General features: G+C 38.8%; 1 protein-coding gene across 2 annotated transcripts in view; it reads left to right on the top strand.

Annotated features, from left to right (window-relative positions):
• LAMA1 (laminin subunit alpha 1) overlaps positions 1–17,317 on the top strand; it is a 306,682-nt gene that overhangs the window by 108,753 nt on the left and 180,612 nt on the right. For both annotated transcript variants that reach the window (XM_075314522.1, XM_075314523.1), the window contains exon 4: positions 15,811–16,053. In XM_075314522.1, the coding sequence (XP_075170637.1) occupies positions 15,811–16,053 (243 nt within the window). The remainder of the gene's footprint in view (positions 1–15,810; positions 16,054–17,317) is intronic.

Here is a 17,317-nt window from a genome sequence, read left to right as displayed (position 1 = left end):
TTCAAAGGTAATGCCCTGCTGGGCAGGACGCATCGCTATGTTTGACACTGTGTGACAGGGTCCCAATGACAGCAGAGATCGTTATACAGGTCGCTACTGCGACCTGTATCATTAATGAGTCGTTGGTAAGGTCTGACTGTGTGACATCTCACCAGCGACCTCCCAACGACTTACTAGCGATCCTTATCAGGTCGCATCGTTTTCGGGATCGCTGGTAAGTCGCTAAATTTGATGGGGGCTTAATGGTAGTCACTCAAAGGGGCTATTAATTAGGTGGCTGTAAATTAGTCTATAGGATATGCACTAAAACAAATGCTGATCATGTGGGAGGCAGTGAGTTGCCTACATGTCATTAGGAAAAGCAGGTTGAAGCAGAGCTGCATAAAGCATGGTACCTATATATTATGAGGCAGTTTTTGGTTGGATATTTTAAAGAGAATCTGACAGCTGATACATGCAGCCCAAACCGTCAGCAGCTAGTATCATACACTAGCTGTATTATCCCAGCTAGGTATGTCTGACTCTGAAATGCCGCGACGTTCTAGAACAAACATTCTTTAGTAGCCAATTGGAGACTGAGCTGCTCTGGAGACTAGTCAGATTGGTGTGTTGCTGGTGGCTTATCCCCACCCGCTGCCCTGAGTTTATAGGTCTCTGTCTATAGAAGGACGTAGGCAGAGACCTGTAACCCGCCTATCCTACCAGTCCCCAGTACAGTTTGGTCTCCGTTGGGATATTAAAGTATGTTTTACTCTAACACCCTACAGCATTTCAAAATCAAATATACCTCGCCAAGATAATACAGCCAGTGGCTGATACATGATACCCATGGTTTAGGCAGCATGTATCAGCTGTCAGGCTCCCTTAGAAGGTTTTTTTCAGATAACTTTATTTTCGATCCAAGTGCTAATGGTCAAAACGTTGCATTGCACTGAGACCAATGTTGTTTAATGAGACAGTGCACATGTCCAATTTTTTTGCTTGGACCGAGTGGTCTGAAGGAAAAAAATAGCAGCATGCATAGTTTGCCTCCGAGAATCAGATATCACTTGGCTATTCGAGTCTATGGGTCATGGATTAGCAGAATGGAGAAGGTGGAGAACCTTATTTTTTATTTTCCACCTTTAAGAAAAACAGTTCCCACCCTGATCAAAGTTTAATCAGTCTGATTATCGTAGCATAATCACACTGTTTTTCTCCGATGGAGAAAATACGGTCTTCTGCATGAGCCCTGACTGAAAAATAATGTATTCAAACTGATGCAGAAAAATGTTTGTGGTAAATAAATTGCTGTACGAAAAAGCCCTGCAAGAGCTGAGTGACCTCAGATACTCTGGTTTCCACAGTTTTGCATGGAGTCTGGATGGCTTTCTGCCAGAACTAGAGTCATGTGCTGTGTCAGGTTTCAGGAAATTCATCTACCTTTCGTAATAATATATGCAGTTGAAACCAGTTTACATACACTATCTAAAAAGACACATTTGCATGTTTTTGTCACTATCCAACATAAAATTAGAATAAATCTTTCCCACTTTAGGTCAATTAGGAACCAAAATTATTTATATTTGCCAAATGCCAGAATAATAAGAGAAAGAGAATGTTTTAAGGCATAGGTCAAAGGTTTACATACATCTCATTATTATTTGGTACCATTGCCCTTAAACTGTATGCCTTTGGTCAAACGCATTTGTATATACAGTAATACCTTGACTAAAGAGTGAATCAACTCATGAATTTTCCAAGATATGAACTGACGCTCGGTCAATTTTTTTCTTATTACACTAGCCAACATGTGAGTTATGACCAGATTAAACCATCCAGCAAGTGTTCAGTTCACATAATTATCTTGCCGTGCATCGTTGCTGTTGTTTTTTTTTCTTAACTATGAACCCTAAGATAGTGCGTGCCACGATCAGTGCTGAGAAAAATAAAAGAATAATATATAAAGCAAGAAATCACCAAAAAACATGAGTGAGGTGTGCAAGTTGTTGACTTGGAGAGGCAGTATGATCGTAGTACTTCTTTCTACGATATGTACGATTTTGAAGCAGAAGGAATCAATAAAGAACATAACACAAGCCAAGGGCATTAAGATTATTTTAAAGCTCTAGAGCTCTGTCCAGGAAGAAATAGAGAAATTGTTGTTGGTGTGGTTGACAGAGAAGCAGGTCGCAGGAGATATCATGACTGAGAGCATCATTTGTGAGAAGATACAAGACATTTATGGGAAATTGGTGCAGCAGACAGCAGGTACATCAACAGATGAGGTATCGGAAGAGTCATTCAAAGCCAGAGATGATTTGATAATTTTTTAAAGAAGACCGGCTTTCACTCTGTTGTCAGGCATGATGAGACACCTGACAATTTTATTATAACTTTTTCCAAACTGATAGAAGCCCAAAGGTACCTCCCCCAGCAAGTATTCAACTGTGTTAAAACAGAGCTCTTCTCGAAAAAGATGCCAAGGAGGAAGTATATAACAACAGAGGAGAAGAGTATGCCAGGCCACAAACCTATGAAGGATAGCTTAACCCTTGCACTGTGCGCAAATGCGAGTGGTGACTGCAAGATTGTTCCGCTACTTGTATAACACTCTGACAGCCCCAGAGCCTTTAAGTCTCATAAGTGGAGGGCAAACCCAAAGGCATAGGTCACCAAAGAGATCTTTGTGCAGTGGGTATACCTGGTCTTTAGTCCTACCATCAAGAAGTACCTTTTGGAAAATAACTTACCATTGTAGGCTCTTCTCATTCTTGACAATGCTCCCGTGCACCCATCAAACCTCGCAGACAACATCCTTGAAGAATTTAATTTGATTAAGGTCCTGTACTTTGCAGCCAACACCACCCCTATCTTACAGCCCATGGACTCGCAGGTGAATTGAAATTTTAAAAACATCTTCACCATGCGCCTGTTCCAGCACTGAATTGAGGTTACAGAGAGCACAAACTTCACCCTTTGAGAGTTCTGGAAGGATCACTACAATATTGTGACCTGTCGCAGAATTATCGACATGGAAGAAGCTGTGCCTGAGATACTTCGAAGGATTCAAACCTGAAGTGTTAGTGGTAGAGAGATTGTGACCCTCAGAAAATTAATGGGTCTGCATGTGAATGAATTAGATGTTAATGACCTCATTGAGAAGCATGAGGCACTGAAAATGGAGGAATTAAAGGAGCCACAGGAAATTAATGCGGAGGAGCCAGAAGCGGAGGAGGTTATCCGTACAAGTGAGATTAAGAAACTATTGGGAACGTGGGAGACAATGTCAGAGTTTGGAAAGAAACACCCTGAAAAAGTTGCAACAGGTTGTGAGTTGACGATGTGTAATGACACTTGCCTCACTCATTTTGGAAACATGAAAGAGAGGAAGAAACAAACCTCTTGGACAGGTTTCTATTAAAACACCCTGCAAGTGAAGAGGAAGAAAGTATGGCAAAAAGAAGAAGAAAAGTAAATGAAGAGAAAAAAAAACCTCACAATAAAATAATAATAATAATAATAAAAAAAAAAAAAAAATCAGTAGCAATTTATTTTAGCGATAAAGTATAGCATAGTGTTTTCTTATCTTCAGGGTATACACTTACTAAAACCAGTTTATTTTTTTACATTTTCTTTTATTATGTGTTTTTTTGTTACTCATTATTTGTTATTGATACAGTACATTTCTCTTATTTAAAAACACCTAACTAAATTGCTGTGGCTTATGGTGGGCTGGAATGGATTAATAGCATTTAAATTAATTTTAAATGGGAAATTTAACTAGATACAAGAGCAACTTGAGTTACAAGCTCAGTCACAGAACGAATTAAACTTGTTGGTCAAGGTATTACTGTAAACTTAGAAACATTTGTGACTATTATGGGATAAGAGAGGACCGTAGTCAAAAAGCAGGATCAGCAATATGCTGTTGTAGTGATTTACATACTAATGGGTATTTGGAGTGATGTTATGATACAGTGAAATAAGTGAAGACAGAAAATCCCTGCTAGGCATTTTATTGACAGGTAGCTATTGAGTATCTACCTTGAGCTTTGATCTATAATTACAGACTGATGATGCACCTTTGAAAGACTTCTGCATAGCTGAGGTATAGCGTAACTCCTCTTTTAGCTGCAATAAAGGAAAATTAAATTTAAATAGTTCAAAATTAGGTTAAATTAATCTTCGATTATTTATAGGTAAGAGGAGGAAGGTTTAACCATTAGCAGGCTGATAAGCTGTGTTCACATTTTAATGGATACTTTTAGTATTTATTATTATACACTATATATTTTTTATTGTACCGCACGGGCAGCCAAGGGACTATGGTTGAATTATAATTCAGCCCATTGGGAAAATGTCAACTTTTTGAGAGACAGGTAGTGTAAATAACAAAGAAATATATACAGTATATATATATATATATATATATATATATATATATATATAAAATAAAAAAATTGTGCAGAACATGGTAGGTACCTCAACATTGTTGTTTTTTAAACAGTAGAACATTTGTTTACTTTAGTATCCGAATGGACATGAATTTATTCTTGATACATATTTTTATGTTTATCTTCTAACACTTTCTTAGTCTATTAATTGAATACAATGTTTTGAAAAATTGAGTAGTTTCATAAATATGGTTTGAGGTGTGGAATATTATAACCTGGATATAGATTCAATATTCTGCAGTTATCTCCATGTTCCTTTCTGAAGTAACTTCACAGTAGATGCTGATCAGCAATTTGATCTAAAGTATCTGCAAAACTGTTAGGCATGTGTCAGTTGAGAATCTTGTTGATAATTTCTAGTTAAAACCAATACAAATATAATGCCATGCATTTACAAAGTCATCCAACTATAGTTTGTACAATTAAATATATATTTTAAAAGGACTGATATTCAAAAAGAAAATATTAAAATACTCACCCTCATTGATCCATTGTTGATCTCGATTAAATGCCCACACAATCCACATTGTCTCTACTTCCTAGCCCATTTTAACACACTAGGAATGTCTTGAAATGCCTGCCCAGCTAGTCACTGGCCGGGGTAAGTCACTGCTGTTACCTGTAAGTAGCGAATAAGTATTGCTTATGTGTTCAGACAGAACCTGGCTGTAGAGACCAGTGGGTAAGCCTCAGGATTGGAGAATGGCGGGAATCACCAAGGCCACATGGACACATTCAAGATTTAGTGAGTTTTTTACTTTCGTATTTGTAAGCCAAACCAAGAGTGCTAATAAATACAGAAGTGGTGCCTGTGTTTTCATTATACTTTTCCTCTGATTGTTCCACCCCTGGTTTTGGCTACAAATACTGAGGCAATAAACACACCAAATACTCAATGTGTGCACATGGCTTTAGGGTATTATTTGTATTTATTTAATTTTTATATCAGTTTGAGCCCTTGTTATCTCCTTACCTATACCCATCGTATATTGAGCTTGCTCAAAGACTGTTAATCTGTGAATTGCCAATGTCAGTCTCTAACAGTGGGATTAATATTGCAACGGCCTGGATGGCATCATTCTATCTATCCATCTGAACCCTCCAACCACATGACATGATTGTGGGATGCCGATGGGTTACTATGGAAGCTGAGGTTCAGTTGAAAACCCTGTTGCTTGCTGTCACAAAGTTCCAATGAAACTCAATTTGTATTGCTTCAAGTCCATTAACAGGAATAACAAGTATAATAAAAAGTAAAAGATAATATAAAAAAGATGTAATATAACAATTAACTTCCGATTTCCCCCTACTAAAATTAACGTATTAAACGTATTACAAAAATAAAAAGTACACATTTGTGGTATCATCACATGCATAAAAATCCACTGTATCAAAGTATTAATTAATAAACTAAAATAATAAAAGAAAGAATATTATATTTGCAAAACTCCATCAACTGTAAAATGAAAATGTAACCTCCCACCCCACACATTGTTTTTTCCCCAAATTTCAAATTTTTTTAACCACTAAGATAATAGAATAGCTAAACTTGTTTGGTATCGCTGTAGTCATGCTGATGAGGAAAATCATAATGGTGAGACATATTTACCACGCCAAGTACACCGGCAAAAAACAATTCAGAAAAAACAATGTCAGTGTTTCGTCTTTTTGGCACAACAACTCGTTCTGCTAAAACAGTCCTCATAAGTCCAATTGGACAGAAAAATAAAAAGGTTATGGCTCTTAGAAGAAGGAGAGGAAAAAAACAAAAAAGTAAATTGGCCATGTTGTGTAAGGGGTTAAAATACTTATCTCTTGAACATTCCCTTTAATTATAAACTGTAAAATTGTGTTTAACACCACACCTACACCTTGTGTGTGGGCAACATCTTCCTTCCTGTCATTTATAGGGTGTCTAATTGATGCCCCCTGTTAAACAGATCCTGTCTCCACGCTCCAGGACAGTCTTCTTAAGTTATACATATTCCTCCGCTCTACTCCTTATAAATAATTCATGCCACCGTCACATGCCAAACATGCTTTTCTCTTAAACTTTAAATGTTAACCATACTTTTAATTATTTATCCAGTGCAGTAATAGTGTAGTGAATTATTCATCCACATGGGGATTAATTACCGCTACTAATTTAAAGGTTAGTTAATATTTTACCGACCTCTACAAATTTACATTTTAATCCCAAAGGGACAATTTCCCTAACACAAATATTGTCTTTGACCTGCAGTAAAGTGACGTGACCTTGGAAAGTGGCCAACAAAAGTGACTGCATCACATGTACAGCCACATATATAGCATGCAGTTACTGCAGATGCTGGAGTTGGGCTGTAGGATGTAATACTGTGTGAAGAATAGAGAAGATAATATATTGTAATCTTCAATTGCAAAATGGAAGTTAATTTAGAAAATACCACTATTAATTTTACCAATAGTTCTCCCAAGGTATTGTAAGGACCTGGCATCTAATCGTCACAATTGTGTGGAGAATTCATGACACAGTAACTGCAGCATCATGGAGACACAGAATAAACTTTAAGTTTCGGCTTAATTAAACATTTGTCAAATATAATAAGATAAAAAGAAGTACTTATCCCGGTCTTTAAAAATTCATGGACGTCTCGTCAGCTTTTGTGGATGAAGGCATATAGAAAAAGAACATGCCCAGTGTAAGAAGTAACAATGAACTATACAAATAGGTGAAATAACCTGCTGTTAAACAATGGAATAGAGAGTGAAAGTAATACTGTAATTCAAAACATTTTTTGTTTCTAGAAAAGAGCGTGAGCTATATTCTGGAAAATGGGTAATGTATTTTTTCCAAACCTCTGAGATCCTCCATTCTGCACACAGCTACATTTTGTCCACATTTATTTATTTTACTTACAGCATTTTGCATATTTTATCATCACTGACCCCATTTGGACTCACAATCTACATTCTCTATCAGTATGTCTCTATTTTGTTCTCACGTAAACACGGGGAGAAGAGACAAACTCCTTGCAGATGTTGTCCTTGGTGGGATTTGAACCCAGGGATTCAGCACACTTAAAGAAATGAGGTTGTGTATGGTGTAGTGGGTAGAGAAAGTTTTCTAATGAGGAGTAGCTTGGAAAATTATCTTTATCAGGGGCTTAAAAGTAGCTAGGGCCCTTGGTAATTTAGAAGGCGAAGACTTCCCCGCTCCCCCTTTTGATAGATCATGTGAAAGTTCATGTGAGTAACACACAAGTGCACATCTGCAGCTGCAAAGTGAGATAGACAGCAGTGTCCATTGCGTGCCTTGCAATTTTTTTCCCTTTTGTACAGAGCATTATAGCAGCAGTATAATAGAGCATAGGTGGGTAATTAATTTTCCTGAGGGCCACATGAGAGACTATGACAGGTTTGGGGGGCTGAACCAATGGGCTGAAATTATCTGCTCAATATTAATATATTAATTATAATTATTGTTTTATGTTATTAATTGTATCACTTAATATTGAGCAGAATTAAGTATGCAGACACAGTATGATCCCACACACTGCACCCTCTATATGTAGTATGAGCCCCCACATAGCCCCTTATATACAGTATGAGCCCAAACAGCCGCAATATACAGTATGAGCCCAAACACAGCACTTCCTATATATAATATGAGCCTACATACAGTTCTCCTGTACCCGATTAGATGACTGAGCTGTCACTCACAAACTGACAGCTCAGCATGCCCCAAGTACCTGATTGGATGAATGAGCTCACCAACTGTCACTCACCAAACTGACAATTCACCACACCCCAAGTAGTCGATTGGATGACTGGGCTGTCACTCACCAAACTGACAGCTCAGCACACCCCAAGTACAAAATTGGACAATTGAGCTGTCACTTACCAAACTGACAGTTCAGCAGTCAGTATTCCTTAGTTACAACAGATTGCCATTCCTTATGTCTTAGACACACTGTGTGGTGGAATCTTGAATCTCAACACGCGCACGTGGCCTTGTTCTACTTATGTCTTCTGTCTATTAACATAAGTAAAATGTTAAAACTCCCACATCTTGTATACTTCTCTTAACATACATTTTTTATTGTTGGTATACAGTTTTTCTTTATAGATTGCTCATATCCACCCATGTAGCTAGGACATGAGTAATGAGCCTATAGGTATTGTGTTCTACATGGGAAGTGAAATCGCCAAGGCAGAGTTTTCTTAGTGATTCCTTGCACTTTCACTGTAGGATATTGAACAGTTCGCACATTTGCTTGTACAAACACATTTCACAGGATTTAGTTTACTGCGGATGTAAGCAAGTTAAGTGTTTTCTGCTCTCAGTGTAAAGAATGCTTATCCTTCTCAGCTCAAGCATGACTCATTTTCCAATGCTTATGACACAGGCCTAAGAGGCTGAAATGCAGAGGATTGCAGAGCTTTGTTCTGAGAAAATTAGCAAGCGCATGGCTCATCTATTACATTGAATGGAGACATTTTTACTACGGGCGGCCCAGTCTCTCATTATGGGCTTTCACAGACATTCCTTCAGACTCGCATCTCCTGGGTCACATGACTGCGCGGTGTCCACGGTTACTTTCAGGGCTTTTATTCTCTTTGCTTTGCTGTCTCAATTGAGATGTGCAAGTCCTGGACAGTCAGGATGAATACACATTATTACTGAGCGGCAGAACACATTGCATTAGCCTTCAACTATTAGTACTAGATTTAAAGGAACATTCATGCAAGAAATTACTTTGTTTTTACATTTACAAATAGAGCATGGTTCACAGCATTATCACAGATAAATAAATATGGGGGAGAAATGGGACCTTAAAGAAAATCTTCTTCCTACTCACTTTCTGAGCCCGTCAGTGATAAGAGCTGTGAAGCCCACTAAATCCAACGTATCAGTGAACATAGGCTTAAAGGGTTATTCCCATCTGCAAGATCCCATCTCAATATGTAGTAGGCGTAGTAATAATAATAATAATATTAGCAAATACCTCCAATTAGAAATGTAGTATAGTTCTGCTGATTTACTGTCTCGCTTACTTAATGTTCAGGGCATTGCAGGACCTTAGGTATCCATGGTTATGACCAGACATATAGTCACAGTTACTTAATCCAAAGCTTGATAAATCTACAGATTCCCAACTTTTAGCGCCTGCCCTGCACCAATCTCTATTTCAGCAGACTCAGCCTCCCTCAACAACTTCTTTTCCCATAATCAGTGGGTAGACATATGGTGAGAGATACACCCTTCAAACAAAGATTATATTTTTCTCCATGTCATTTCTTTTATACTAGAATAGAATAGAATAAATATTTGCTCTCCCAGGATTTATACCAAATATAACTAATATTTCTATTCTTTCAACTCTTTGGTTGGATCATTTCACAATCCAGCTGACCCGTTCCTCACTACACCCGCAGCCTTGCTCATTCAATTGAGCTCTGAATGACTTCTTGCTTTCCTACCCAGAAATATTTCTAAGATTGAGTAACCACCTTAATAAGTACTTCTTTTTGAATCATCAGAGTGCCTCATTGCAAATTTCTCTATGAGAAGCTCACTAAGCTGTGCTCACAGGCTTCTGCATTCAGGAAGCTGCTTGCAAGAAAAAAGAAGACTTACGAGAACAGCTGATCTAGAGAATATGGTGTCAGCTCTGGATTCCCAGATGAAGAACTCACCCTCCCACTTTTTATATTAAGACCTTACACATGCACATTCTGAACTCAATCTTTGCCTTTCCAAAAATGCAAATTGTGCCTTTAAATTACCCAGCAACGCTTTTACACGCTCAATAATAAATGCAACTCCAACATCGCACAATGCCTCAAATGGCTCCCTGTACCGCATACCCCAATTCGGCTATGCACTGCTCTGGCTTTACATTTAACCTACATAAGCTCACTTGTTTGTTTCAACAACTAGAACAACTATACAGTGACTCCTCCCCAGATAAGACACAAAAAATAGAAGCATTCCTTGTCTCTATTCCTCTCCCAGCCCTTAGCTCAGTTTGATTGATCTCTTAAATCAACATATCACCCCCTCTGAGATAGAAACAGCCATCCAACAACTAAAACTTAATAAAAAAAACCAAACGAGATGACTTTTTGACTCTCTATTATAGGAAGTATGCCTGTGTTCTTCTCCCCATCTTAAAAATGATTTGAATTTATTGTGAGGACAAAACTTCTCTTATGGTAGCAATATTATTATTATTTATTATTTTAGCACCAATTATTCTATGGCGCTTTACATGTTAAAAGAGGAACACATAATATAAACCAGTACAATAATCATGAACAATACAAGACACAGACTGGTACAGGATGAGAGAGGACCCTGCCCACAAAAGTTCAAGGTCTACAAGGGATGGGGGAGGATACGGGTGGGTATCATTGATACCCAAACCAAATGAAGACCACTTATTATGGTACAATTACAGACCGATATCGCTGATTAATATAGATCTCAAGCTTTTAGCTAAGATGGTGGCTCAACACCTGAATACAGGATTGGGTTCTATTATATACAAAGACCAAGTGGGCTTTGTCCCTCACAGACAAACATCCAATAACATACAAAGGGTTTCACATGTCCTGCATCACTGTAAGCAAAGGAAGCATACAGGCATGCTACTTTTATTAGATATCAAAAAGCCTTTGATTCTTTGTTGTGGCCTTATTTGTTTGCGAAGATGAAAGCTCCCTAACCACTTCCTTGCCTGGATTCATGCTCTGTATAGCTGCCCCTCAGCTGATGTTTGATATAAAGGCTTCTTGTCAATGCTTTTTCCTATTAAATGAGGCACTTGTCAGGCATGTCTGTTATCCCCACTACTATTCCTCTCTGCAATTGAGCCATATACGAGTACTAAAAATGACCCTGATCCCCAAATTACTCTACTAATTTCACATATTACCAATCCCAATCTCATCATGCTAATTTAAATTAACCCAACACCTAGTTAACACTTTTGTCTGGAAGGCTTAGCTCCCCATAGTAAACAGTGCCACAGTATATTGCCACCACCTGAAAGGGGGTTTGAGAGTTTGAAATCTCACCAAGTATTACTCAGCAGCCCAGCTAGCCCTGCAAAATGTATACTATGCTTATTCTGAACCTCCTCTGTGACTTTCCTTGGAAACTCCAAAATATCATCCATGGGCCCTTGATGCCTTGCTATGTCTCCATTTCTCCCAGCGCAAATTAATCAGGAACCCCATTATCTCACTTGCTCAAAATCTGGCTCTCTCTGAAATACTCTTCAAATCTCGTTTCACCCTTTTTGCCCTTTGCCTCCCTATGGAGTTACCAACAGTTTCCCCCAAGCAATGTGTACCTCTTACCTTTCCACCCTTGAATAGTAGCAGGAGTCACTTGGTTTCACCACCTGTTTAATGTAATTGGCATTATTCCTTTCCCAGTCCTTCATGAAAAATACAACCTTTCCTGTAGAAAAATATTTCGCTATCTACAACATAAACATTATATTTCCACAATGCTAAGGAACTCTGCCCTGTCCTATACGTTCACACCATTTGAACAGGGATACTTTCAAAATCCACATGCTCCTGGTACCATTTCATTACTTTACTCCGATATACTGTAACTTAACTCCTCGCATGCACGCAATATGAACTATACGTCCCATTTGGAAGCTGATCTTGGATCCATTCTAGCTGACACAGAATGGTGACAAATTTGGTCTTCTACTGGAAGGATACTAAAAACTGCAATGCTAGAAATGAATTGTAATGAGCTGACAACTAGAGTGGCCATAGCAGTCCCTAATTACTCGCCCAATTGTTTTAGAGGCTTCAATTTCGTCGGTGACGTATCATATATGGTGGCTATGCCCCATAGTTTGCAAATTGTGGATTAGAGTATAGTATCTAATTCTATTGGTCACCAACTTTAACCTCAAAAGAACCCTTGGGATGAACTCTTTACTCAATAAGCATATGCCCGAAATCCCCACATACTCCCAAGGCATCATTTATTTTATATTTTTAGCAAATAACCAAACCATAGCCTCGGCCTGTAAAAAAATCAAACCTTGATCTCTCAGAAGTTAAAAGACGCCTTTCATGGTACATGGTTAACGAAAAATTATCAGCCCAACTTATACATAAAGTCCATAAGTTTGACAAGATTTGACTCCCCTGGGCAGAATATCTTGGTCATAACCCCTTTGCCATGCTGCTACTCCGCCTAAAAACTCCCGGCAGCCCAGCATCTCCAAGAAGCACCTGCTACCCAACAGATCAAGCTCTCCTCTCAGGCTAACTTTGCCAACCCTTTATCCTTTTCCCTTCCCTATCCATCTAATTTCCTTTATTTAAAGGTTTGTATTAATGTTTTGTGAAGTATTTTGAATGTAACATGTTAAAATCCTTAATAAAAATGTATTGTTAAAAAAGTACGCTAGTTATATCCATCTATGAGTGCATTGGCTGTATAAGCTTTAGCATTGTCTCCACTGATAGCTTCAAAGCCATTAAATAAAACCACATAATGAAAACTGCTTTATTGTTTAGTCACCGTGACAAAGATTGATCTTAGAAATGAAGCATCAGTGGGTTTTCAAAAGGATTTGTTTAGTATCCAAACTCGTACAATAACTTGACCTGTGCATAAATGAGGCATTGTTTACTGAGCGTAGAATCTTTGACTATGAATTGAAACTAAATCAAATGAAGTATCCTGATTCATTAACTATATGAGAACCGTTACAGTAATACTCTGAATAGCATATGTGCAGTATTATTAGGAGCTGTAGCTTGTGTCTACTTATCACTTTGTCACTTAAAGGGAACCTGTCATGTCCCCAATAGACTCAGAACCACTAGCACTTCTGGGAGCATATCTATCTATAATCCCTGCCTAACCGTCCAAGCACCTAGTAACATACATAATCAGATCTTTATGTATGCCACTAAAAAGAATTTATTAGATGCTAATTAGGCCTGAGACTAGTCATGGTGGCCAATAAGTTAAATTTTGGTCTCATCTGACCACAGCACATTTCTCCATACATTGGGGCAGTCTCCTACTTTGCTTTTGGAAAACTCAAAACGAGCCTTCCAATTTTTGGCTGTAAGTAAAGGTTTTTTCTGGCCTCTCTTCCATTAAGGCGAGCTCTATGGAGTGTATGATTTATTGTAGTTGTATGGACAGATACTCCAGACTCTGCTTGGGAACTCTGTAGCTCCTTCAGGGTTACCTTTAGTATCTCTACTGCCTCTCTGATTAATGCCCTCCTTGCCTGGGCTGAGCATTCTGGTGGGCAGAAGTTTCTTGGCAGATTTGTTGTGGTACAATGTCTTTTCCATTTGATGATAATGGATTTGATGATGATCCAGTGGATTATCAGAGATTAGGATATATTTTTCTATTCTAATATCTTTCATCTATCTATATAATTATATTAGGATTTTGTTTCCCTTTTGAGATGTGTGCATAAAAATTGGACACCACATGGATTGTTTCTTTGCCTTCCAATTTTTTTCTCACACCGATTGACTTGCGATATATGTGACCATATGCATATTGTCAGGAAAAGCTCAGGAAAAGCTCACAGATGAACACTGCCTCATTGAATAATTTTGGTGAGATTGCAGTGCGATTTTTTTTTCGCATTCCACTCCATGTTTACTTGCAAGTGGCAGCGAGACCTTACCGTGTATGTCTAATGAGTGTCAGAACGAGGCACATTAGGCTTTCATTGTAAGGCTGGAGTCATACTTGCTTGTGACTCTCGGGAGGATCGCATTTTCTGGACTGGTTGGTGGGTCTCCTGACAGGAGTGTACAGCTGCATAGAAATAAATGAAGCTGACCCGCTCCTGTCAGGATAGCTGGCGACCGGTCCAGGTGATGCAATGCGATCCTTGCACAAGTCAAACGCAAGTGTGACTCATGCCTAAAATAAATTTCTAGCTCACAGAGCCAACTAGTCGCAATTCCGGTGATGTCACTGATATGAAGCACAACGACGCTAGACACCGGAGAGAGCAGTGGTACGTATTTTAATTCACTTACACTATATTACATACACATATACACACATCTAATTGAAAAAGATATACATGGGAGAGCTTATTTAATATAATTACAGTATATTCAGTAATATAATATTTTAATATACCTAAATGATCTATATGGATTGGTTTTATCTTTATTTCACTTTTCTGCATGAACAGCTGCTAATATTCTTAGTGAGCTTGTTAAATTATTCTGTACAGCTTATTAATGAATTAGCTAGCTAATGCTATAGTATTGGTACATTTGTACATATATGGTATATGTTTACAGTACAATCATTAGAGAATAATAAGTATATTTACAGTAGACATATTTAATCTTCTATTCATTTCTTGCAAGTAAAATATATCTTTGTACCGTGTTAGCCAGTAGAGATAAAAAAATTGTTTAAAAGAACAGAGAGTCCTCAGTGGTTGATACCTTTTAATGGCTAACTGAAAAGATGGTAATAATTGCAAGCTTTCGGGACTACTCAGGTCTCTTCATCAGGCATGGTATAACACAAAATCTGAAGAGTCACATATTTATACACAACAGGACTTAGAATAGTGCAGTAAAAAAAAAAAAAAAAAGTTATATGAAACAGAACTATCACTATGGCAGGGGGGCAACAGTTTGCCCCCCTGCCATAGTGATAGTTCTGTTTCATATAACTTGTTTTTTTTTTTTTTTGTTTTTTTTTACTGCACTATTCTAAGTCCTGTTGTGTATAAATATGTGACTCTTCAGATTTTGTGTTATACCATGCCTGATGAAGAGACCTGAGTAGTCTCGAAAGCTTGCAATTATTACCATCTTTTCAGTTAGCCATTAAAAGGTATCAACCACTGAGGACTTTCTGTACATTCATTTCTTGTACATTTTTCCAGACACATAAGGTTATGTTCACATGTTGCGGAAAATTTCCATTGCGCATTCGTTTACCAATTTGCAACTACATTCACAAATGACACATACGGATCTCATAGCGGATTTAGCTGCAGATTTCTCATTGTTCCATTTACTAAGCATTGAATAGGGTAGAAACTGCAATAAAACTCTGACCATTAATGAACAATTTGCAAGTGAAATGCCCTCCATGCTTTCACTTTCTTGCAGATTTACTTCCGCCCTGGGATTTTGAAGAACCCAGTTACTTGTACCGTACTGTAAATTTCTGCGGACTTGCGCTTTGGAATCTGCATCGCAAATCCGCAATGTGTGTACTTGGCCTTCCTATACAAAAATGTAACAATATTGAAAATGTATATACGGTATAACATAAGACAATCACTTTGGGAATCATGGCTTACAATATATACAATTAATTAAGTAAATGTATTTTCTTTAGGTCTTTCAAGTTGCGTATATAATCATCAAAGCTGCAAATTCTCCAAGGCCTGGGAACTGGATTTTAGAGCGTTCCCTAGATGGAATTGAATTTATGCCCTGGCAATATTATGCAATTAGTGATACAGAGTGTCTGACTCGTTACAACGTGACCCCAAGACTTGGGCCACCAACATACAAGAGAGATGACGAAGTGATCTGCACATCATATTACTCAAGACTTGTGCCACTGGAGCATGGAGAGGTAGGGGGTTTAATTTTTTTGTCATGTTGTAATTATTTGTTTCTCCCCAGAAATGCCTAAATTGGATAGATTGTATAAGCAACCATGAATAACACTGAAAATGGTATCTCATGCTAGCTACATTGTGTAATCTATGGCAGATTATTTGTGCTAAAGATTTTTCACTTTATATTATGTTTTAGAAAGGATCAGTCTTTTCAGAATACCGTATTTTTCGCTTTATAAGACTCACCTGATTATAAGACGCACCCCCAAATTTGGTGAAGGAAAAGAGAATTTTTTTTAATGTTAAATGGGGTCCATCTTATAATGCCAGTGTCCCTCTAAGAAATTATATAGGGTATATGTCCCTCATAGCTCCCCATCCTAAAATTAGCCCCCTTAATCTGGATATGGCCCCCTTATATTGAATATAGCCCCCTTGTAATGGTACACGTTCCCCTGTGCTGCCTATGGCCCCCTATGGATTGCATACATTTCCCTGTGCTGCCTATGGCCCCCTATGGATTGCATACATTCCCCTGTGCTGCCTATGGTCCCCTATAGATTGCACACATTCCCCTGTGCTGCCTATGGCCCCCTATGGATTGCAAACATTCCCCTGTGCTGCCTATGGTCCCCTATGGATTGCACACGTTCCCCTGTGTTAGATAGCGCCCCCATGCTGCTGCCCATAGCCCCTATAGATCGCACAAGTCCCCCTGTGTTAGATATCACCTCCATGGTGCTGCCCATGGCCCCTATATAGATCGCACAATTCCCCCTGTGTTAGATATCGCCCCCATAGTGCTGCCCATGGCCCCTATATAGATCGCACAAGTCCCCATGTGTTAGATATCGCCCCCATGGTGCTGCCCATGGCCCCTATAGATCGCACAAGTCCCCCTGTGTTAGATATCGCCCCCAGGCTGCTGCCCATAGCAAAATAAAACACTCTTTCCTTACCTCCTCCAGCGCTGAGCTCCCTCCGTGCTTCTGTTCTTCCACTTCCTGGTTCTTGGTGCCGGTCATGTGATCGGCACAGCAGACTGAGAACTCTGCATGCCTGATCACAGTGGAAGCAGGGACACCGGGGAGAAACGCTGGAGGGGGTAAGTAAAGCTTTTTTATTTTAGAATGAGTAGCAGCCTGGGGGCCAAATCTAACACAGGGGGGGCATGTGCCATCACAGGGGGGCGCAGAGACATATAATATGCACCGCTGCCCCAGCCCCTCACTGCGGTGCGATTTCAGCACCACCGGAGATGGACAGCGGCTGTGCATA

Source organism: Anomaloglossus baeobatrachus, chromosome 6 (assembly GCF_048569485.1).
Source record: "Anomaloglossus baeobatrachus isolate aAnoBae1 chromosome 6, aAnoBae1.hap1, whole genome shotgun sequence".
In the NCBI taxonomy this organism is placed as follows: domain Eukaryota; kingdom Metazoa; phylum Chordata; class Amphibia; order Anura; family Aromobatidae; genus Anomaloglossus; species Anomaloglossus baeobatrachus.
The sequence above is the reverse complement of the archived record's forward strand: the minus strand, read 5'-3'. Positions and strand labels throughout refer to the sequence as shown.